The sequence below is a fragment of the Gorilla gorilla genome, chromosome X, assembly GCF_029281585.2.
Source record: "Gorilla gorilla gorilla isolate KB3781 chromosome X, NHGRI_mGorGor1-v2.1_pri, whole genome shotgun sequence".
NCBI classification, from domain to species: domain Eukaryota; kingdom Metazoa; phylum Chordata; class Mammalia; order Primates; family Hominidae; genus Gorilla; species Gorilla gorilla.
In genome coordinates this window covers 130,366,002-130,390,827 of record NC_073247.2, presented here as the reverse complement: position 1 = coordinate 130,390,827, position 24,826 = coordinate 130,366,002, and the positions used below count along the sequence as shown (strand labels likewise).

General features: G+C 37.4%; 1 protein-coding gene across 4 annotated transcripts in view; it reads right to left on the bottom strand.

The window, feature by feature from the left end:
• Positions 1-24,826, bottom strand: part of DOCK11 (dedicator of cytokinesis 11) — a 190,080-nt gene that overhangs the window by 17,902 nt on the left and 147,352 nt on the right. For all 4 annotated transcript variants that reach the window (XM_031006107.3, XM_063703173.1, XM_055376223.2 and 1 more), the window contains 6 exons: positions 24,350-24,487; positions 19,127-19,309; positions 16,184-16,297; positions 13,442-13,657; positions 13,298-13,355; positions 5,449-5,555 (listed from right to left, as the gene is read on the bottom strand). In XM_031006107.3, coding sequence (XP_030861967.2) covers positions 5,449-5,555; positions 13,298-13,355; positions 13,442-13,657; positions 16,184-16,297; positions 19,127-19,309; positions 24,350-24,487 — 816 coding nt within the window. The remainder of the gene's footprint in view (positions 1-5,448; positions 5,556-13,297; positions 13,356-13,441; positions 13,658-16,183; positions 16,298-19,126; positions 19,310-24,349; positions 24,488-24,826) is intronic.

Below are 24,826 nucleotides of genomic sequence, written 5' to 3'. Positions count from 1 at the left end.
CTTCCTCAATCTGATAAAGGGCATTTACTAAAAACCTAAAGGCTAGACATGTTTCTCCTAAGATTGAGAACAAGTTAGAATGTCTGCTCTCACCACTTCTATCCAACATTATGCTGAAGGTTCTAGCCAGTACAACAAGGCAAGAGAAAGAGAAAAGGCATACAGGATTAGAAAAAGTAAAATTGTTCCATGCATATGGCATAATTGTATATGTAGAAAATCATAAAAAACATACAAACTATGAAAACTAATAAGCAGATTTAGTAAGGTTGCAGGACGTAAGATCAACATACAAAATCAATTATATTTCTATATACTAGCAACAACATAATAAAAAATAAAAATATAAAAGCAAACAATATTATTTACAATAGCATCAAAACATCACATATCTACCAGTAAATCTAACCCAAGACTTCTACCCTAACAACTACAAAATATTATTGGCAGTTAAAGATAACCCAGATAAATGCCCATTGATTGAGAAATTCAATATTGTTAAACTCTCCATTCTCAGGCTATTTTGAGGAAACAGAAAAGATGATTCTAAAGATTATATGGAAATTCAAAGGACGTAGAATAGCCAAAACAACTTTGAAAAAGAATAAAGCTGGAGGGCTAACACTACTTGATTTCAAGACTTAAGTTATAGTAATCAAGTGTGATATTGGCATCAAGATGGGCAAATAGATCAGTGGAAGAGAACCGAGAATCCAGAAATAGCCCACACAAATATGAAAAACCGAACTTTTGACCAAGGTGCCAAAGTAAATTCAACGTGACAAAAGGAAAGTCTTGTTTTTCCCCAAATGGTACGTCTTAAAAAAAAAAAACTGTCTTAAAAAAAGAGCTTTGACCTCTATTTCATTCCACAAATGAACTTTAAATATATTATAGACCTAAACAAAGCTCGGAAACAAGTTTCTAGGAGAAAACACAGGACAACACTATCAGGATCTTGAGGTAGGCACAGATTTTTGGGACCAGATACAAAAAGAACAAATTATTATAAAATAATAAATTGGATTTCATCAATTACAACCAAAACCAAAATTTTCTGCTCAACCACAGACTCAATTAAGAAAGTGAATGGTCAAGTCAGAAGCTGGTAAAGAAATATACAGCACATACATCTTGACAAAGGATTTATATCCAGGAAAGAACTCCCACAAAACAACAATAAAAAGTAAGCAATGTGATTTCTAAAATGGATAAAAGACAAACATTTCACAAAATAAAATACAAAAGAGGCCAAGGAACACCTGAAAAAGTGGTAGACATCATCGGTTATTAGGGAAATACAAATAAAAGCCACAATGAGATGTTGATTCACACCTAATATTAATAGAATGGCTAAAATTTAAAAAGATCAGCAATATCAGATGCTAGGGAGGATGTGGGGCAACTAGAACTCTCATCTACTACTGGCAAACAGTATAAAACGGTCCAACCACTTTGAGAAACTCTTCGGAAATTTCTTAAAAGTTAAATATATATCTTCCCTAGGATTCAGCAATGCCACTCGTAGGTATTTACCCAAGAGAAAAAAAGCATATGTCAACAATAAGTCATAGATAGGAATGTTTAAAGTAGACTTATTCATAACAGCCTGAAACTGGAAACAATTCAAAATCCATCAACTGAATGGATTTAAAATTTGTATATAAAGACAAAGAACAAACTTTTGATATACCCAACAATATGGATGAATCTCAAAAACATTAGGTTAAACAAGAGAAGCCAGATTAAAAAAAGGTACATATTGAATGATTGATTCCATTTTTATGCCATAAAAACTAATTCATGGTGATAGAAATCAGATGGTGGAGGTGGGGAGCCTGACTGGAAATGGGCACAAGGGAACCTTTCCCAAAGGAATGGGCATGTTCTATTTTTTGTTTCTGATGGTAGGTTACATGGGTGTATACAACTGTCAAAATTCATCAAATTGTTTAAGATTTTATTACATATTAATTATATCATTTTTATTTTTATTTTTGAGACACAGTCTCATTCTGTTGCCCAGGCTGCAGTGCAGTGGCACGATCTTGGCTCACTGCAACCTCTGCCCCTGGGGTTCAAGAGATTCTTGTGCCTCAGCCTCCTGAATAGCTGGGATTACAGGCCTGTGCCACCACGCTCAGCTAATTTTTATATTTTTAGTGGAGACGGGGTTTCACCATGGGGACAGGCTGGTCTTGAACTCCTGGCCTCAAGTGATCTGCCTGCCTTGGCCTCCCAAACTGCTGGAATTACAGGCGTGAGCCACCATGCCCAGCCCAATTATATATTAATTATATGTTTAAAATCTATTGCAGGGGCACACGTCATCAGGACCTCCTGAGGTGGTGTCATGCGGAAAAAAAAAACTGTTGCAAATCAAGTCAGAAATACATTTTTGGAAACAAGTTACATTGCGTTATTACCGGTTTAACTCACATATTTAAATACAAGCACTAAATGGACAACAGTTCGTATTTTTCATTTCAATGTAACTTCTAAATCAGTGTCAGTTTTTTTAATTGGCTAGGGTTTAAGGAAGAAGCCTTATAATGCAAACTGAAAAATAAAGTGGCACTTGGTAAAACATGATTCTACCTGTATATATCAAATAGAAGTATGTATAAATTACTTGTAGAACCCAAAAGATTTCCAACAAATGTGTTTATACAGAAAACTAATTACAGTTTTTGATTATTAAGAAAAGTTATTGCTCTCCTTAAGAGTATAAAAAAGGGTCAAGCTCAAAGCCATTTCTATGAATACACTGAAGCTGCTGTTTAGAAAGCAAGGATACAAGTTCAGTTGTACTGAACCAGTTAAGCCCCATGAAATCCTCTGAATCTTCCTGCTGTCAGCCTGTAAAACCTGCAGGTCTCTGGGAAATCATCTAACTAAGATCCAGAAACATGAATTAACTTGTCCAAGGCTATACAGTCAAAAATTAAGCTGGAATAAAAATTCAAGTATCTTGCATCTCTGTTATGATCAATCAATTCAACAAACATATTTTAAGTATCTATCCTTGTAGGTTCTGAGGGTAAAAGGACACCAACTTGCTTTTAAGAAATCTCACTGCCAAGTAGGTCAATGATAAAACCTGACATTATTCTCACACTTCATGACTTTTTAAGTTTTCACATGTATTGTGAAGTGACCACGATAGTATTATTGTCCTTATTTTACTGATAGGGAGACAGACTATGTAGAAATAGTAGGTAAAGCTTCTAGGTGTATCATTAATTTAACTAAATAAGCCAGAGCTAAGTTGAGATTTGTGTATTTTAAAAAATCAATTCATAAAGTGTTTATGAAGTGTGTCACTGTAATTTTCATCTCATTAATACAATTTTTTTAAGAAATGTAATTTTATGGGACTGTAACTTCAATCTCTTCTTTTCTGTGTTTCTTTCTTGTTTTCTACGTTCACACTCTTTGTGAACTTTTCCCCCATGGTTCAGTCCTTGATTCTCTGCTCTTCACTTGCCGTTATTATGTCTAATATTCAGTCTGCTTTGGTCCTCATAAGGATATGACTTCCAGATGTGTATTTCTAACCCTAATCTCTCTCCTTAGATTCAGTTCCATATTTCTTTTTTTTTTTCTTTTTTGAGACACAGTCTCACTTTGTCACCCAGGCTGGAGTACAGTAGCACAATCTTGGGTCACTGCAACCTCCACCTCCCAAATTCAAGTGGTTCTCCTGCCTCAGCCTCCCGAGCAGCTGGGATTATAGGCAGGTGCCACCACGCCTGGCTAATTTTTGTATTTTTAGTAGAGCCATGTTGGCCAGGCTGGTCTCGAACTCCTGACCTCAGGTGATCCACCTGCCTCGGCCTCCCAAAGTACTGGGATTACAGTCATGAGACACTGCGCCCAGCCTCAGTTCCACATTTCTAACGGCTTGATGGTTATTTCCATTTTGATAAGCTTTCACATCAAAATCAACTCACCTATAAAATGAAAATCATCACTTTTCCTGCAAAACCATCCATCTATCATTTTTCCTTAACCTCCAAACCTGAAATCTTAGAGCTACCTTTGACCCTTCCCCTCCCACAGCCAGCAAATCAGCATCTTTTCCTCACACTATTTCCTGAATCTTTCACTACCCTGGTTTAAGCCTTAACTACTCGTATCTGGATAATTAGGGCAGCCTTCTCTCTAGCCCCTGCCTCTAGCTCCTATCCCTGCATCTTCAATACATCTCCCACATCATCACCAAATTAGGCTTCCCTCTTCCTTGCTTTCATGTAGTCATTATCCTGCTCAAAAATCTTTGAGGCCAGGTGCGGTGGCTCATGCCTGTAATCCCAGCACTTTGGGAGGCCAAGGCAGGTGGATCATGAGGTCAAGAGATCGAGACCATCCTGGCCAACATGGTGAAACCCTGTCTCTACTAAAAATACAAAAATTAGCTGGGCATAGTGGCGCACGCCTGTAGTCCCTGGTACTCGGGAGGCTGAGGCAGGAGAATCACTTGAACCCGGGAGGCAGAGGATGCAGTGAACCAAGATTGCGCCACTGCACTCCAGCCTGGCGACATAGCGAGACTCCATAAAAAAAAAAAAAGACTTTGATACCAATTTAATATTCTACTGAATAAAGCCCAAACATTGAAAGTTTCTCAAAATCTGGCCTCAACTAATACTCTTCTCTATGGGAACCTACTGCTATAGCCAAAAGGATCCACTCACTGTGCCTCAAACATGTCTTACACTTTCCTACCTCTTAGTCGTGGTCCCTGCCCTTCTCCTGTCTCTTAGAATGCCTTCAGGGTGTCCTCATTCTTCCAATCCCTCTCTGATCATACCTCCTTTATTTTACCTGAGCTCTAAGGCATCTTTCACCTTTGACTTTGCATGGCACATATTGTCTGCATTATTCAAATATTATTCAAAAGTCTTTTTTCCATTTCATGTACATGTATTATCTCTTCAGGTGGACCTTGGAGGTCAGGGACTAATCATATTTAATTATTTAAAGCTCCTAGGTCACCAAGTCCAAGGCCTTGCTGTTAAGTCAATGTTCAATAAATCTTTGGTGGTTGACTGACAGCCAAAGCTGTTTTCTATCCATGTGGCATTTACAGCAGAAATTTTCCATTTAAAAATATTTTTGTACATACTCTGTCTTAGTTGAAGTAAAGAGCAATGTTAACTCTATTTTTTATGGAAAAATTTCCAACATGTGTTGACTCTTATCTAGTTATTGGAATAGTGACTTGAGGACGGCAAATGCTGTATTTCTAAAACTAGACAATGGGACCAGTTCAAGAGACAGGGCCCTCTAAACAGGAACATCTTTGCCCTGGACAGTTTTAATACTTAAAGTTCATTAACCCTTAGTTACCTTCAAAATTAGGTTAGCTGTAATAATTGTTTAATATATATGAATTTTAAGAAGTGAAATTTATATAACTGGCAATGCAGGCCCTGGAATCCTTACTTCACTATAATGGACATCCATCATCCCAGCATCTTCTTTCATTGCTCCTTCTTCATCTATATTGGGAGTAATTTTCTTGAACGCTGAACATCCATTAGGAAATAATTCTGTGTGAATAAAAAAAACAGTGGAGTGAATTTATGAGAAAGCATTTAGTAAATAACAGTGAGCCTTACAGAGATGGGCTATTTAAAATAAACACATATTTTTGTAAGAATCAAAGTCTTAAGTACAATTTTCACTTACAAAAAATTTTAAAATTTGTTTCCATTTACTACATATTTTATTAGTTTCTCCCCCTACAAAGTGAGCTTAAGTTAGTTATGAATAACTTTTATTCTTTGACTATGTATCATCTTCAGTGGCTAGGATAGATATTCATCTAGTGCAATCTAAACATTTTTATTTAAACTTTGATCCTGTATACATTTGTGTTCTATCATCTAAACAAGAGGGCAGGCACTTTTCAGGTAACCACTAAGTGATCTTTGGTAACCATGTCTAGTGCCTAATTTCACTGAGATTTGGGAGAGGAAGTGAGATGTTGGAGAAGGTCTGGCCTAGGACTTTTAAGAGAGTCAGGAAATAAAACAGATGGCAGGGATGAAGCATCCTAGAGAAAACAGGATGGGGCACTGGAAGAACCACCACTTTTGGAGTTACATAGACTCAGCTCTATCACTAACTGTGATTTTGTGCTAATGTTTATCTCCCTGGGACTATAAAAAGTTTTATCATCTGTAAAAAAGGGATAATAAATAACTATGCTATGAGAATTAAACGAAAAGTAAAGTGTTTAGAATGGAGCCTAGTAAATAAGTACTCAATGAATTATTATTAGCAAATAAGCCTACCAATAAACAAACTAGCCTTCTCAAGGTAGAATAAAATAATGGCTGCCAGCTGGACTCCTGGTAAAGTAGGAAGTGAACTCAAGCTGAGAACACCTGCTGTAGGCTTCTGGACCAAATTGTTACTGTCAAGCAACAGTCTAGGTGTAAAGGCCACATGGTTCCCCTATAGATTCTAGACAGGGGAACATGTGTAAACATTCCTACTGTGTCTGCCTTTACCTTTATCTAAGTGGGCTGTAATTTTAGAGTTCAAGGAAAATTCTGCCTCTTTATAACATAACCATTGAAAACGTTTCAATGAAAAAGTTTCCTTCCGATAGGAGCTAGTCACGCATACACAGAAAAATGGCTGTTGCAATCTACTGTTCTACAATCTAACAGTGATACTTACAAATAATGACCTTTACTTACAACTAAGTATCTGGTAATCTTCCTGTTAGAGGTTGGGGAAGGAAGAAGGAAGGTTTAAAAAAAAAATCAGACCTCATGTTGAAGAGATTTCTCAGAATTCTGGTGGAAAAGAGGTTATATATCAGGGCTTGGATTTTTCCAACTCTTCTTGTCTAAATGAAACCTAATCACTAGACATGTATCTTCTGGGTAAGCTGCTTGACAGAACATGGGTAGGAACCACACACAGAAGTAGGAACCACACACAGAAGTAGGAACCACACTTCTTGGAGAGAAAGATGAAAGTCTGCTAGGGGAAGATAGGATTATTTTGAAATACTTTTTTTTTTTTTTTGGAGACAGAGTGTTACCCCGTCACCCAGGCTGCAGTGCAGTAGCGTGATCATAGCTCATTCCAGCCTCGACTTCCTGGACTCAAGCCATCCTTCTGCCTCAGCCTCCCAAGTAGCTGGGACTACTGGTGCAAGCCACCACGGCTGGCAAATTTTTATATATTTTGTAGAGACCAGGTCTTGCCATGTTACCCAGGATGGTCTCAAACTCCTGAGCTCAAGTGATCCTACCCATCTCAGATTACCAAAGTGCTGAGATTACAGGCGTGAGCCACTACGCCTGGCTTTGAAATACTTTTTCAAGAAGGGAGAAATACATGGGAGTAGTCAGTGAGTTTTAATTAAGGAAGAAGGAGCCCCAGGAATGAAAGTGATATTTACTTTGACCCACCAAGCTGTAGGACCATTTTTGTTCAAATAAAGTAGGTAATAAAAGGCACTGGGCCAGGTGCGGTGGCTCATGCCTGTAATCCCAGCACTTTGGGAGGCCGAGGCAGGCAGATCACGAGGTCAGAAGATTGAGACCATCCTGGCTAACAGGGTGAAACCCCATCTCTACTAAAAAAAAACAAAACAAAAAATTAGCTGGGCGTGGTGGCGGGTGCCTGTAGTAGTCCCAGCTACTCGGGAGGCTGAGGCAGGAGAATGGCGTGAACCCGGGAGGTGGAGCTTGCAGTGAGCTGAGATCACCACTGCACTCCAGCCTGGGTGACACAGCGAGACGCCATCTCAAAAAAAAATAATAATAATAAATAAAAGGCGCTGAAGATAAAACATAGCCTGCTTCATTGCTGAAGATAAGCATGCCTAAAATGGTCTGTTACAAGACCTCTAGAGAGTTCTATTCAAAGTACTGGACCATAAAAAGATAAGGAACTTTCACCAGAATGTAAATCAATTCCTCATTTCCTTCTTCAACAAAGTCTTTCTATTAAAAGGAGCAAGTCAGTTGAACAAACAGAGTGTTTAGTGACATGGTTCATTTACATTCAGGACAATACTCCTTATCTTGTTGTAAACATGTGATAAACAGTTCTCAGACTAGCAGCTGGTCTGTGGGATACTCTTTGTGCAGTAGTGCATTAGGAGAACTTTTTGAAAGGTAGAAGAAACCATCCCACTTGATCAGCACTATCAAGTCAAGAGCCAGGCCGTAAAGAAGAGGACCCAAGACTTGAGTGAAGAGACAAAGAACATAGCCTTTATTGAAGAAGATAGTGAATCCCTGAAGGCCTCAGGCAGCTAGGTCCATGACTGGGAGAAAAAAAATTCCCATCTGTTCAAAAGAGATTATTACTTTAAGTCATTTCCAAATGTAGGGCTTTTCTAGAATGCTGGGATTTAAGGGAGGATGAAGAAAGGCACACTCCTATGCCAGAGATGAGATGAGGCTAAAAGCATCTTGCTAGAGTCTTCCGGTGTATCTTAAGTAGAAGTAGGGAAAATTCTGTTTTATCTCAGGAACAAAGACATAAACACCCACTTCTGAAAGTCGTGTCTGGGTTATCTAGTGCAAAGACTACTATTGTGAATTTTCAGCTTCAGAGTCCAATATTCTTGCTAAGTGTGTTATCTTAATGCATCTGCCTGATAATGTATCTCTACCCAGAGATGACTATATTCCTCCCCCTTTTTGCTAAAGTTATCAACACCCATCAATATCCAATTATATCAGGACCCTTTGTTAGATTCTTTAAAATGCTTGGAGAAAATCCTGATTCCTCTTAGTTCTAGAAAGACTTTCAGATGAAACAAGTTGCTGAGTCTAGAATTGGCCAATGTACATATCCCAACAGAAGGATGCATCTGTTTGACGGATCTCATATAGACCTATGCAGCCCTGTAGAAGGTGGTCCTGGAGAGTCCGCTATCAGTTTCTCTGGTATTTGACCAGGACTCTTGACCTTGCTGTTTATAGCTGTAACTTCTGTATTCCTGACTGCTGTCCTAGGGAAAGCAAGATGGAAACTGTTCAGATAGAGACCATAACCCTGAATCCAAGTTATCCCGTGAAAAAAAGTGGGAAGGGGTGTGGAAGATGGGATAGCAGTGCAACCCTTGATTTAAAAGGATGGCCAGTCAGAAGAAGGATAAGAGCTAAGAGTCCTGAGGGGAGGATAAGAAGGGAAAAAGCTATGACTAGGAAAGAATGAGGGAATAAAAAGCTTCATGAAACTCAAGCTATCAGATCCTGGATACCACGTCTTGGGAAAGAGAGCAACATTACCCTGTAAGGAATGAAAAAAACCAGATTCTATGGGAAAGGAAATTCCTTTTTCTGGGCTGATGGGTGAATCCTTGCAGGCCTGAAGCTTTGCTGAACCTAGGATGCTATTTGGTGGTGAAAGAATGCAGAGACTTGACTCTTGTCTTCCCTGGGGAAAACAGTTGTACCCTCTCTTAGGAAAAGAAAAAAGGGAGAATGTGATCTAGAAATTTTGAGGTTCTCAAACAAAATAAAAATAAGCAAATTCTGACATTTTTTATTTTATATTTTTTGGGAGGGAGGAGAATAGCTGACACTCAGTATTATCACTTTGAGGTGCCTTCAATAAAGGGAAGAGAATAGTGATCCTTAAGTCTCTTTGGTAGAACAAGCAAGAGCTCAGGCTGCCTGAAAGAAGTTTGAGGGTAGGGTGAGGGTGGGGGCAGGGAGTACTGCATACCTCCTTTCCCTTTTCCTGTCAATTCAGTGCCTGACACAGTGAAGAAAAGGATCTGGAAATGGTCCCTTGTGGGTGCTGTGTAGTCACCTTTGAGGGGCAAGGGCCCCTAAGCCCTTCCCTGCTTAGGCAATGATCCAATAGGGCAAAGTATTTTTTTTCCCTTAAAAACGCTACACAGTAGAACATCTGCTTCCAATGTGTCAACTGATGAGTAGTATTTTATTCCATCTTGATTTAAAAATGTTTTATAATGTACTTCAAGAGAAACTGGTTAGGAATTAGAGAAAACAAAACATTTTTGGCAATGGATATGTATCAGGGATTTAAAATATACTCTAATGCTCCTTCCCTCTTGGCTTCATTATCAAAGGGCACTTAATGATAGAAAACAAAGAGTTCTAAAGGTGCCCAATTATCTTTGTCAAATACGTTGGTCTTAAGCGTAAATTCAGTGATTTTTTTTTCAGTTCTGCACTCAAATGTATTTTCATTTACTCTGTCAATTGCCGGGTCTTATCTAGACTTCAAAAAGCTCACTAATGCTTTCTCAGAATGGATGGGGGGTTAACAGATTACAGGTTTTTTTAAAAAAATAGTTTTGGAGGAACAGGTGATTTTTTGTTACATGGATAAGTCCTTTAAGCAGTAATTTCTGAGATTTTGGTGTACCTGTCACCCGAGCAGTACCCAATGTGTAGTCTTTAATTCCTCCCTGGCCCCCACCCCCAGTCCCCAAAGTCCATTATATCATTCCTATGCCTTTAAATCCTCATAGCTTAGCTCCCACTTATAAGCAAGAACATACAATATTTGGTTTCCATTCCTGAGTTAGTTCACTTAGAATAATACTCAGTTTACGTTTTTAACTTGTGTTTTAAATTGGTAGTCGACCTTGGTATAGCTAGTATAGTTGAATCAGCTAATTAAGAAAAAAAAGGTGTTTTGGATCACTGAAGCTAAGTGGGGAAAACGCTGAGGACTTTTACTACTACCACTATTTTAGAATAAGGTTTTCTAATATAGGCAAATAGAATTTTCCAGGTTTAAAAATAGATGGCATCAGCAAACCACCATGGCACATGTTTACCTATGTAACAAACCTGCACATCCTGCACATGTATCCCAGAACTTAAAATAAAATAAAATTTAATTAAAAGAAATTTAAAAATAGATGACACCTATAAATAAATATGTAAATTCTCTTAAACATCATTTTTTTTTAACATTCAAAACAACATTTTCTCCTCATTAGTGAAGAGTGCTTTGATTTCTATGGAGAATAAATTCTAAAAAACCTTGAGGGTATTATGAAATATATAAATGGCTAGTTGAAAATATCATTTCCACTTCCTGAAACGTATCAGTTTGGTGTTTATGCTAGCTGCCTCATGCTAATATCCAGAAAAACCATAGCAAGAAATTATATTTCTAAAGCTTAAGGACTGATAATAAAGATAAATAATTCTTGATTTTTGCTTAGCTTTAATGTCTCTGCACTTGTGAAAAAAACAAAAACATTCCAGGAAATAGTTTTAATATAATTAACTATTTTCAAAGTCTAAAAAGTACAGTTTTAGACTTAGTGGACATAAAAATCTTCAGATTTCTACTACTATTATTATTATTTAGATGGAGTTTTGTTCTCGTCGCCCAGGCTGGAGTGCAGTGGCGTGATCTTGGCTCACTGCAACCTCCGCCTCCTGGGTTCAAGCGCTCCTGCCTCAGCCTTCCGAGTAGTTGGGATTACACGTGTGTGCCACAACGTCCGGGGTTTCACCATGTTGTCTTGGGTGGTCTTGAACTCCTGACCTCAGGTGATCACCTATCTCGGCCTCCCAAAGTGCTGGGATTATAGGCGTGAGCCACCATGCCTTGCCAGATTTCTAATTAAAAAGATGAGATAATATTAATCTATTTCTCTGAAGACATACTTGAAATCACGGTACTCTGTTTAAGGTTCTCATATCTGTCAGTTTATTTGGAATTTCAGGTGTGTAATTTCAATATTTACTTATACTGTGATTTCATATGCATACCAGTGATTTTTAAAAAAACCCTCAAATGGGGCCTTATTTTGGTAATTAATCTCCTTCTCTGTTTAAAACTCACATATGTATACTAAAAGGAGAAAACTAAAGTATATCAAACACATAGATTGTTCAAAAGAATTCCAGAGTCAGACAGAAAGTGTTAATTTAAAATATAAGTAAAATGAATCTACATTTTACTTAAGAAGAATCTTTTTTTAAAAATTTATTTATTCATTTATTTATTTATTTATTATTTTTTGAGACAGGGTCTTGTCCTGTCACCCAGGTTGGAGTGCAGTGTCCTGGGCTCAAGCTATGATCCTACCTCACCCTCCTTCATAGCTGGAACCACAGGCATGTGACACCATGCCCAGCTAATTTTTGTATTTTTTGTAGAGATGGGGTTTCACCATTCCTGCCAAGGCTGGTCTCAAATTCCTGGGCTCAAGTGATCCACCTACCCATGCCTCCCAAAGTGTTGACATTACAGGTCTGAGTCACCACACCCGGCCAAGAATCTTTTTAGAAAAAGATTCTCCACATGGGTGTTATATGAGGCAATCAAACACTGAGCCTCAGTGTGAAATGACAGATATACAGTTAACTGTAGGAATTCTGGAATTAAAAAAGAAAACAAAACATGGTTGTGTTCCTATAGCTGAAGCCAGAGTGATATGACTTCTTTAATAAGTTGGTTTCATTTTGCCGTATTGTTACTCATTCCACTGCCTTAAAGGAAGTAGCTTGGACATTGAGATAGAGATTTCTTGGTTGCCAGCTCCATTGCCAATCAATGTTTAAACCTAACTCAACTGGGTTACTATTTGAGCAGATGCAGTTTGTTCAACAATACTGTTGAGCAGTAGCCAACAATACTGTTTATGGAAAGGGACACTTCCAAGTAGATTTCCTGAATTAGGAATCTTAAATTAGGAATCCAGGGCTGCTGGACCTAAAGCCCTTCAAGAGTATGACTCCCTTTTAGTACCCAGGTATCACTGCACTAAAGTGGCTGGAGAGACATAGTCTACGGGCAGTTGGTGATGTCAAGACACATGACGGGGAAACAAATAATCTGTGTTATCCCGACTTGAGCCTTGAGAAGAATTTAATTTGTGACAGTCTTCCAGGGAGGGACAGTCTTGGAAAATAAACACTGGGCATCAGGCCTGGCCCTGTACTATTTTTTTTTATATTTTATATTTTATTTTAAAATAGGTACAGGATCGCACTCTGTTGCCCAGGCTGGTCTCAAACTCCTGGCCTCAAGCAATCCTCCAGCCTTGGCCTCCCAAAGCACTGGGATTACAGGCATGAGCCACTGCACCTGGCCACCCTGTACTATTTAACTTTTCTTGTAATCTCTAATGAAAGCAGAAGGGACAACAAACAATCCAGTCTTCTTTTATAACAGCTTATTTTTAACACTGAATAAGGCCAAGGGTGAACATATTTTTCAGTGTTCTATTATATCATATTCATAGCTAAACTACAAAGATAAAAAACTATTATGCTAAATGAAAATCTCCCCATCTCTAAAAACAGAAATATCTTACTTTTTCGATGAAGAAACTCTGCAACTAGAGCTGCTACATGGACATAACACATCGCAGCCTGAAAAAGGATGACAGAGAAAGAACTGTCAGAACATGCTCAAGGTGTTTTGAAGGGCTGTTTAGAACAAGACTTTAAGTAGTCACCTCTGAAAAATCTCCATTTTTTACATGAATCTTGGCCATGCTATCAAGCCAGGTTTTCCTGAGCTCTGGGGTGCTTGCATAGGACTTGGCTAAGCTATACTGGAGATCAATTAGCATTTCAGGGTCTTTCTCATGCTCCTTCATTTGGGCAGTGGCCATAAGAACAGTGCGGATTCTCTTGGTCAAGTCTTTGACTTCTGCAGGAAAGGCAGTTGCCTAATTTCAAAACAAACAAAAAAGACAAGTTGAACAACAATATCGATGTGCTCTAAGGTTTGTCATCCAATGCTGAGGACATAATATGATTTTCACTTCCTGTTACAGTTCTTGGTATTGCACATAGTACACTGAAATAATTTTAAATAAATAATTTTTAAAATATGTAACTAGCCCAGGCTTCAAAGGCTCTAACCTTGGTGGCAGTACATTCACAGGACATAAAAGCATTAGCTCTGGAGCCAGACTACCTGGCTTTGAATCCCAGATCCTCCATTGTGAATTGCACAGCCATGGGAGTGATCTTTGTTTGCCGTTTTCTTGTAACAGTAACTAAAAACTAATAGCTTACTATGTGCCAAGCACTAGTCTGGGTTCTTTACATGTTTTAATTTTTACGACAACCCTATGAGTTAAGTACTATTATAAAAAAGTGTTTAAATGCTTGACCAAAGTCTCAAAATTGGTAAATGTTAGAGACAGGATTTTCACCCAGGCAGTCTGGCCATAGAGCTGGTGCTCTTGGCCACTCTTCCATTCTGATAAGCATACCTACTCCATCCACTAACTACCACATACACTAAGGTGAAAACCATACTGCAGAAATTTCTGTTTACACAAATGGGAGGTCATGAATCACAGAACATTCCAGAAAGTTTAGAGAGATCATTAAGCATTCAAAGTTTGTTTTTGGCACCAAGAATACCAGAGTTTCCTCTTTACCCTAGCCACTGCTAAGGAAGTCCTATTGCATCCTCTTAACCCCCACAGGAGTAATCACAATTATCTATATGATTCAGAGATGATGAGGAAGAGACAAGTACAGGGGTTAGGGAGCTTGTCAATATGAACACAATATGTGGGGGAAATGGTCTGAAACACTGCCTTCTTGGCCGGGAGCAGTGGCTCATGCCTGTAATCCCAGCACTTTGGGAGGCCGAGGCAAGTGGACCACCTGAGGTCAGGAGTTCGAGACCAGCCTGGCCAACATGGTGAAACCCCATTTCTATTAAAAATATAAAAAATTACCCAGGCGTGGTGGCAGGCGCCTGTAATCCCAGCTACTCGGGAGGCTGAGGCAGGAAAATCACTTGAACCTGGGAGGTGGAGGTTGCAGTGAGCCAAGATCGGGCCATTGCACTCCAGCCTGGGCAACAAGAGTGAAACTCCGTCTCTAAATAAATAAATAAATACAATAGAAATAAAAAATACCTACCTGGCTTTGAATCCCTTTAAAAATAATAATTATATACATAAAGTTCCTTTCTATACATTAATAGAGATCCCATTTACCAGGGGAAAGCTGTATCTTTTCGTAATAGGGTTTGTTGGTAATGACTGCCATAACAGAATAAAACTAAGTCATTTCATAAATGAGTTATGGAAAAGAAAAAGATTTCCTATCAAGGAGAGAGCACACAAGCTCCATTTACCTAGACAAACTTACCAATCTACCTATATAACATAGTACTAAGGATGGTAACAACTGGTAAAAACAATTCCTTAGAGTATAAGCATAAGTGGTGTAACTTGTTTCTATGCTCACAAGATTAGCTGGAGCATATACTGATCCCCTGCGGAACTAGTAGAACTGGCTGGAAAGCAAATTTTCCCAGCCTGAGAGCGGCTGGCACTACGCACTGTTATTTTTCAGTACAAGCAACATTCCTATGGGAATATTTTTTGGTACAAAGATTCTACACATCCAAACATCAAATATGCTGTGACTATGAGCTTTTAATCTTTTTCAGATTTTACACAATGTTGTCAAACTGTGCTGGAAGATGGCCTTTCCCAAGAGTGGGGATGATTCATTCTTCTGGGAGGAAAAGTCCTATTGGCAAAGGATTCTTCTTCCCTTGTATACATGTGTCACTGAAGATCAGAACCTGCACTCTATGCAACAAAGCAACAGATGAATTTTTACAGTGCTATAAGTTTTAAGCATATAGGAAAGAAAGTGGAACAGTGGTCAGAGTCTTGAGTTTGGCCTCAGCAAAGTGGTGCTTAAGAGTGACAGCCTTGGTGTTAACAGATAATTTTCAAAACTCACAAAACCATCAAATAATGAATCCCTTCTGTGCCATTTCTCATCCATTGGCAATGGATCAGGCAACTGTTAGCTATTCTAAGTGAAATTTTGTGAAATTTCAAATTCAGTGCTTATTTAACCAATATTAAAAGTGGTGACAATTGTTAAGAAATAAAGGATCTATATATTTTCTGAGCAAGTTTGGAAATGAAGCCCAGAAAAAAAAATTCAGATTCGACTTGCCATAACAACTATGAATACATAGTATATTCATTCATCCATCCACTAAACTGATATTGAATATCTGCTATGTACCAGGCAGTGTTCTAGGTACTAGAGATATAGTGATGTATAAGACAAAGCCCTTAACTCATAAAACTCACATTCCATACATTCTATACTAACAAAAGTTGTGAATCCAATGACAGTTTAAGAGTTTAAACTTCCCTGATAGCAAAGGTGGTTCTAATTTATTATCTGAAATGAGAACATACCTTCATAGGTCTGTCACTATTTGCAAAATTATTGATAATGAATAAAGACTCCTGAAATCTTGATCCTCCGCTTAGTGCTACATCAGCTATCAGTTGGCTTACAGCAATTATTATCTGTGGGAAGAAGTAAATATTATTTTCCAAATAACTTTTGAACAAATGCTGCCTATGCTCATCATTTTATAAGTATATAAGCACTCACATGAAATGCTTCTTTTAAAGATTCTACAGTGTACCATCATAATGTACCCTTCATATATGAGGGGTTTACATTCTTCTGCTGAAATAGTAACTTGAAAGGCCCTATTTCAAATTTTAAAGGATCTTTCTTGGTTAGATGTAAACAATTTTTCAAAACTCATAGGATAGCCAGATCTAAAACTATTTTCATAATAGTGAACTGATACAATGGTAGTCAGGTCTCCATTTTAAATATGCTTTCTAGGTTGTAGCTGTGGCAAAGGTGAGAATAAATCATGTTTTTCTTTGATGATTTCTCATTTCTTTTCACTAGTCTATTTTAGTTGGCTGGACTTCCAAGTCCAGTGCCTCAGCAACTTTGTTTGTTTTTGACCAGGGTTTACCTAGTTTAACAAAAGTTTATGGAATGGACTTTGATGGTACTTTTTATTTTTTGGGACAGGGTCTCACTCTATTGCCCAGGCTGGAATGCAGTGGTACGGTCTTGGTTCACTGGTTCACTGCAGCCTCTACCTCCCAGGCTCAGGTGATCCTCCCACCTCAGCCTCCCAAGTAGCTGGGAGTACAGATGTGTGCCACCACACCTAACTAATTTTTTATATTTTTGTAGGGACAGGATTTTGCCATGTTGCCTAGGCTGGTCTCGAGCTCCTGGGCTCAAGTGATCCACCCACTTATGCCGCCCAAAGTGCTAGGATTACAGGCATGAACCACTGTCTTTGATGGGACTTTTAAATCTCTCAGTCTCCCTTGGGTGAATGCCAAAACAATTCATACTAAGATGTTAATGGCTGGATGCTTTACCACTGGTCCTAGGAAGCAAGATACAGTAATAGCCATGTGTATAAGCTCTAGAGTTGAATGCCTTAGATACAAATCTTGACTTTATCAATAATTCACTGTGTGGCTTTGGAAAAGCTATTTAACCTTTCCGTGCCTCATGTTTCTCATCTGTAAAATGCCTATGATAAAAATCCCTACTTTGTAGAGGATGAAAGAGATCATAACCATTAGAGTACTAGTTAATCCTTTATTGAGCACTTATTATGTGCCAGACAGTGTTCTAAGTCTTCATATTTGTTAATTTGTCTATATTTGAATAAAAGACTTAAAGGAAACTGATGCTTTGACCCAGAAGAATCAATACCAATGGGGGATTCAGGTATATTGGCACACAAATTAGAACAATGTTCTGGGGGAAGGTGGGTTTCCAAGTGCCATCTCATATAAAAGCAAATAGTAAAGGACCTAATGTGTAATGATGGCTGACTCTAACATGCAAAAGTAAATATATAGCAGACTTTTACAGGAAGCATACACAGTATTCCTATTAGATTTTCACATTATTGATGACATTTTTCAACAAGCTGCTTATGGTTGTTTCCCCACTAATAATCTTATCTCCAGTAAACAACTCTAATGGGACAGACCATGACAGTAAAGATATAAATAGGACCAAGGATTTCCCATATTACAATGAAGGCTACTGAGTCAATCAGTCCCAATTGTGGTTTAGTTCAGAGCTATTTCATCCAATAAACCCAAAAGTATGGAGATGTTGAATAATAACTATCATGTAGGAAGTATCTATCTTGTGCTACACATTGTGTCAGGCACTATAGGCACTATACACGCCTTATTTTAATCCTCAGGGTAACTCTGCAAAGTGAAATACTCAGTCTCATTTTACAAATAAGGGAACAGGTTCAGCCAGATTGAGTGACTTGCTTAGGGTCACAGGGCATGTAAGGATTTAAGCTATGATTTAAGTGCAGGTAGGCCTGATTCCAAAGTCAATGCTTTCCACTAAACCTTGACACATCTCTCATTTTTAAAATAAGTGGGCATACTGGAGCATGAAAAACATAAACTGTGTTATCTGTTCTGTAAAATCTAACAAGCTTGTTATTTAATCATCTCATTTAATCCTCATAAAAATCCTATGAGCTAGGTAACAATATTTACCCCACCACATTTGCAGAAACTGAGGCACTGAGAGGCTAAGGAAGTAACTTGCTCCAGGTCACATAGTATGTGGCAGTCCTCAAATTTAAACTAGAGACTGGGCACGGTGGCTCATGCTTGTAATCGCAGCACTTTGGGAGGTTAAGGTGGGTGGATCACCTGAGGTCAGGAGTTTGAGACCAGCCTGGCCAACATGGTGAAACCCCGTCTCTACTAAAAATACAAAAATTAGCTGGGCATAGTGGTGCATGCTTGTAATCCTACTTGGGAGGCTGAGGCAGGAGAATCACTTGAGCCCGGGAGGTGGAGGTTGCAGTGAGCCGAGATCATGCCACTGCACTCCAGCCTGGGTGACAGAGCAAGACTCCATCTCAAAAAATAAAATAAAATAAAATCTGAAATAAAGCCTATGCTCTTCTCTGCTCAGGAGCAGCTCTATTCCGTAGAAATATGACACATGCCACATATGTAATTATCAATTACCTAGTAGCCACACTAAAAAGAGACTTATTTTAATATACTTAACCTAATACAGGCAACATATCATTTCAACATATAATCAATATAAAACAATTGAGATATTCTATTTTTTTCATACTTAGTCTTCAAAAGCCATAGTATATTTTACACTTTCAGAACATCTAAATTTAGACTAGCCACACATCAAGTGCTAGATGGCCACATTGTATTGGACTGGGTTGGGTGGCTCTGGATCTTCATCTAGAGGTTAAAGATTGAAGAGAAGAAAGATGAAGAGGCGCTTTTATTTTCACTGACCTGTAGATGTGTCCTCAAAAAGGTTTTCCTTTTGGTATACTCAAAGTTGTTTCTCATCAAAAGATACAAAAGTGCAGATGCTTCATTCCTGGTTGAGCTAATCTTCGATGTGCAGCACTTTAAAACCTCATAGCAAAATGCAGCACACATGTTTACTCTTCCTTTGAAAAATGCTGAAGGAAACTAAAGAACAGGGAAAACAGAAATAAGTATTTAAAATCCAATCATAAAATCAATAGAATATCAAGTGCCCTCTATATCCTCACCTAAAACTATGCTGGGGGCTTTGAGGATACAAAATCAACATAAGGCAGGCTCTGCTCTCCAGAGAGCCTGAAATAGTTAACATAAACACCAGCATGTGATAATAATAGAACTTAAGTCAGTATATAAGTTATTACAAAGACATAGAAGTACTGAATATAAATGCTATAGATCTGAGAAGAGCTCGAGAGTCTGCAACTTATTATATTATTATATTATATATATTATATATTATATATGTATTATATATTATATATTAATATATTATATATTATGTGTATATAGTATATATAATTTATGTTATATATAATATATATTATATATTAATATATTAACATATCAATATAATATATTATTATATAATAATATATTTTCTCAGCACGTTGATGTTCACAATAAAGGAACTGTTGAAATATAAAGCAAAAGAGTAAGTAATGAAAATTGACCTTCCCATTTTTAAGCCCCCATTTGAGACCCATCGTTCATCATTTCAGGCATTCTTTCAAAACATGTGGAGAACCTGCTTACTGTATTATGGCGGTGCAAAAGTAATTGCCACTGTATCACTATATAGTGGCAAAAACCGCAATTACTTTTATATATATATTATATTATTATATAATATTATTATATTATATATTATATAATAATATATATTATTATATAATATTATATTATATAATATATAATTATTAATATATAATAATATATAATATATAATAATATATAATATAGCTTATGTTTATACATTAATATATAAGATATATTATATATTATATATTATATTAATATATAACATATAATATATAATAATATATTATTTCTTATACAATAAATTATTCTATATTATTTATTATACAATAAATTATTATATATTATTTATTATATAATAAATTATATATATAAAATATATATATATATAATATATATATATATTATATATTATTACATATTATATAATATATAATATAATATATTATTACATATTATATAATATATAATATAATATATAATATAATATATAATAATATAATATATTATATATAATATATTATATATAATATATTATAATATTATATAATATTATATAAAAGTAATTGCGGTTTTTGCCACTATATAGTGATATAGTGGCAATTACTTTTGCACCGCCATAATACAGTAAGCAGGTTCTCAACATGTTTTGAAAGAATGCCTGAAATGATGAACGATGGGTCTCAAATGGGGGCTTAAAAATGGGAAGGTCAATTTTCATTACTTACTCTTTTGCTTTATATTTCAACAGTTCCTTTATTGTGAACATCAACGTGCTGAGAAAATTATAGCTAAAATCTACTCAGCAAGTGAAGTTCATCTTTTAACAAATGGGATATAGGAGATACACACACACACACACACATATATCCTCTTCACATAAACACTGATAGTTAAGATACGTTTTAGCATTGAAAAGGAGTAAGAAAGTGACGAATTATCAAAAGAGACAAGTGGCCTGTTCCTTTAAGAATGTATTCAGTCTGCTTTGTGGAAGACACAGTATACAGGTAACATAGACTTGTTACAATTTCCCATGCTTTTAGGTTTAGGCAAGCAAATAATAAGCTGCTTCAGGATACACAATAGATGTTTTTCAGAGAGTGAAGCTAGAGGGACATCTTTTAAAAATTAGTTCTTAGGAACCTTGAATTTAGACCCACATATAGGAATCTACCCTTTATTTCACCTTAATACCAAGTGTAATTCTATGCAGATAATGAATGCTTAATAAATGTTTTCTGATTGGCAACTGGGAAATCTCGCTAATAATTTCACCAGACTAAACTAACTCTGGATGAAGCAGATACTCTGGTATGAAAATAAACATTTAAGGGAGATCATAGCTATAGTGTAGCTCATCACTACACTAAGTCTTCTACCCACATCACCCACTTCTCTGAGTGGGCAATGGCTAAAATCATCAATGACCTTATTGCCAATTCTAACAGACCTCTTTTCCCCTTTATCTTATTTGACTACTCCGTATACGTCATGACAATGTTGGAACTCTTTCCTTCTTTGGCTTCCATGATATCCTTCTTTCTTACCTTTCTTCCCACCTCTGTGACTGCTCCCTCTCATCTCCCTCACAGATTCGTCTTTAAACCTCCCTTCTACATTGTTTCTCTCCAGTGTTCTGCTCTTGATTTTTTTTGTTGTTGTTGTTTTTCTTCTTCTTCAATGTACCCTCCAGGGAAAATCAAACCACTCCCATGGCTTCAACTACCACTTGTATGTTGATGCTCCCGCTAGTTCACTATGCTCCAAAAATACGAGCCTTTTAGTTCTCAGAATACTCCAAACTGTTTCCCAACTCAGAGCCTTGGCACATGTATGTCATTCTCCCTAGATAGTTCTTCTGTAAGCTCTTTTTACAGCTGGCCCCTTTTCAGTAATTCAGGTCTCTCTGTTTTTTCTTGTTGTTGTTGTGGTTTTTTTTGTTTGTTTGTTTGTTTGTTTTTTGACGAAGTCTCACTCTGTTGCCCAAGCTGGAGTGCAATGGCGCGATCTCGGCTCACTGCAACCTCTGCCTCCCGGGTTCAAGTGATTCTCCTGCCTCAGCCTCCCGTGTAGCTGGGACTACAGGCACCTGCCACCATGCCCGGCTAATTTTTTTTTTTTTTTTTTTTTTACTAGAGACAGGGTTTCACTATGTTGGCCAGGCTGGTCTCGAACTCCTGACTTTGTGATCTGCCCACCTCAGCCTCCCAAAGTGCTGGGATTACAGATTCAGGTCTCATTTTAAAAGTGACAAACCTATCTAAGATAAGATTATCTCCCACAAACCATTTACTGTCTCAGTACCCTGTTTGTTTCCTTCCTAGAACATATAATAATTGTGAATTCTTTTTTTTGAGACGAAATCTTGCCCTGTCACCCAGGCTGGAGTGCAGTGGCGCGATCTTGGCTCACTGCAACCTCCGCCTCCTGAGTAGCTGGGATTACAGGCACCCGCCACCACGCCCAGCTAATTTTTGTATTTTTATTAGAGATGGGATTTCGCCATGTTGGTCAGGCTGGTGTCAAACTCCTGACCTCAGGTGATCTGCCCGCCTCGGCCTCCCAAAGTGCTGGGATTATAGGCGTGAGCCACTGTGCCCGGCTCATGATTACTAATTCTTTTATTATTTATTTTCTGTCTCCCCTATCCCCACTAAGACTGAACGCTTCATGAGGGCAAAGAGTATATTTATTTTGTATCTCCATTCTATCTACAGGACCTAGTACAGCACTTGACACAGAGAAGGTCCTCAATAAATATAGAATGGATGAATGGAGAATGACTCCAAGTCTGGCTCTCCAATCTGATCCCTCTCCAGAGCAAAGATCCATATATCCTAATGTCCCATAGGCACTCAAATTCAACAGGACTCATTAACTTTTACTGCAAATGTAGTCTTTCCCCTGTATTTCACATCAACCACCACACTCCACCATACTGTCAGTGGACTGATGATCAAATCCTGTAAATCCTTTTTCAACATGTCTCATCTGCCTTTGATCCTTCATATATCCACTGTCACTGCCTTACTTCAGGTCCTCATTTCTTATCTAGCTTACTGCAACTAGTCTTTTTACTGCCTTTGACATTGTCACCAATCCTTCTTCAACACAACTTTTAAAGAGATTTTCCCCTGTCCTTACCAATTCCCTCTTAATACAAATATAATTGTGTTACTTCCCTGCTTAAAACCCTTCCATGACTACCTGATGCCTGAAAGATGAAATCCAACTCTTAAGATGAGTCCACATGATCTGTACTCCATTTACATCTTTAGTTTCATCTCTTGGTGAATCCATATTAAATCCTAGCTCCGTTGCTGCAGAAAAACTTTTGCTAAATTAGAGTTTTTCTCCTGCTCACCCCCAGAGGTCTATACAGACTTATTTTATCCTGATGGTATTTGTTTCTGTGTATGTGTATCTTGATGTGTGTGTGCCTCCCTCTACTGGACAATAAGCCCTTAGGTACTATATCCAGTAAGTACCTACACAGTTTTTGTTAAATGAATTATTTCTGAATCTCTTTCCCTTAGTTTCTTGTAACATGCTTGTGTTGAACTTGGCTTCCCATAGATTAATTCATAAATTATATTAAAGAATGGCAATAAAAAGCTTCAAATTCATCTAATTTCTGTATCTATTAAACACAATTGGCTGCTATCTAAATAATGAGGATGGCAAAAAGTTTTCAAAGCTTAGCTAGCCTATTACACAAATAAAGAAACTGAATTTCTTTGTCTTATTGTAGTTACATAAACCAGTGGAAGATCTGGACTGTGCCTTTCCATAACCTTGGCTCTATCTTGGTTAATTATGTTTATTCTTAAGTTTAAAAAGCCCCTGAGCACAGAAAATAAATCTTTGCTGTCTGTTTCAGTCATATTTCTTCCTAAAAGCCAAGTCTGAGGTTATTGTTTAGCTGAGGTAAGTGGACTGCACATTTAGGGCCCTCAGTTATGGCTAGCATTGAAAGGCAGGATTCATCCATTTGAACATGTACTGAGTGCTTACCATTTCCAAGATATTATACAAGACCCTGGGATTACAAAAGTTGGATCCTTTCAAAGTGTTTATACATGAGTGCACTCATGGCTTATATACCTCCAACATGACAATATTTTTAAAAAGAAGCAAAATAGAGAACTGGCAGGTTTGGTAATTTTAAAATGATATTCTTCAAAGGAGCTTAATGGAAAAGGGAAGGTATGATGGGGTGAAATAAAAAGTAGCTTCTGATTTGAGGGGGTTCATGGTCAGGCCCTCTGTGTGTGCTTTGTTGTTCTGTACTTCTATTTACAAAGGCAGTACTTAATGGCTTCATGAGCTGGCATTGTATATGTCACCACAATGACCCCCATTGTCCCGTCTTTCCTTTTTGCAATGAAGAGAGCCCACCGGCTGCTTCCAAGCTTCTGTCCTTACCTTACTGATGAAAGCTCTCAGTGAGGCAAATACATGTTTCAGCGACACTTCAGATTGTCCATTTTTAAGAAAAGCAAGATGTATATCAAACACTTTTTTCATTAATGGGTTATGGCCATCATTATTTAAAAGTTGGGTCTATAAAACATTAAAAAATATGGTTTATGCCCCACTGAGAATGACAGAACTGATTTCACCAATACCTATTTATGAAACCACTGTTTGGAAGTTTCAGGAAAATAAAAGGCTCTTACATATAATTTCAAAATATTTGTGTCATCTTTCAACTTGGAAATCTCAAACAACTACTACATACATGATATCTAAAATACTTAATCCCAACATTTTAAACAGGTAGATTTTTTTTCAATGCAACACAGCAATATACAGGACTAGTATGGGAAGAGTATTTTCTATTAACCTATACCATATTGCTTCTCAATTAAGAAATCAATAAATTAATAATGAATACAAGCC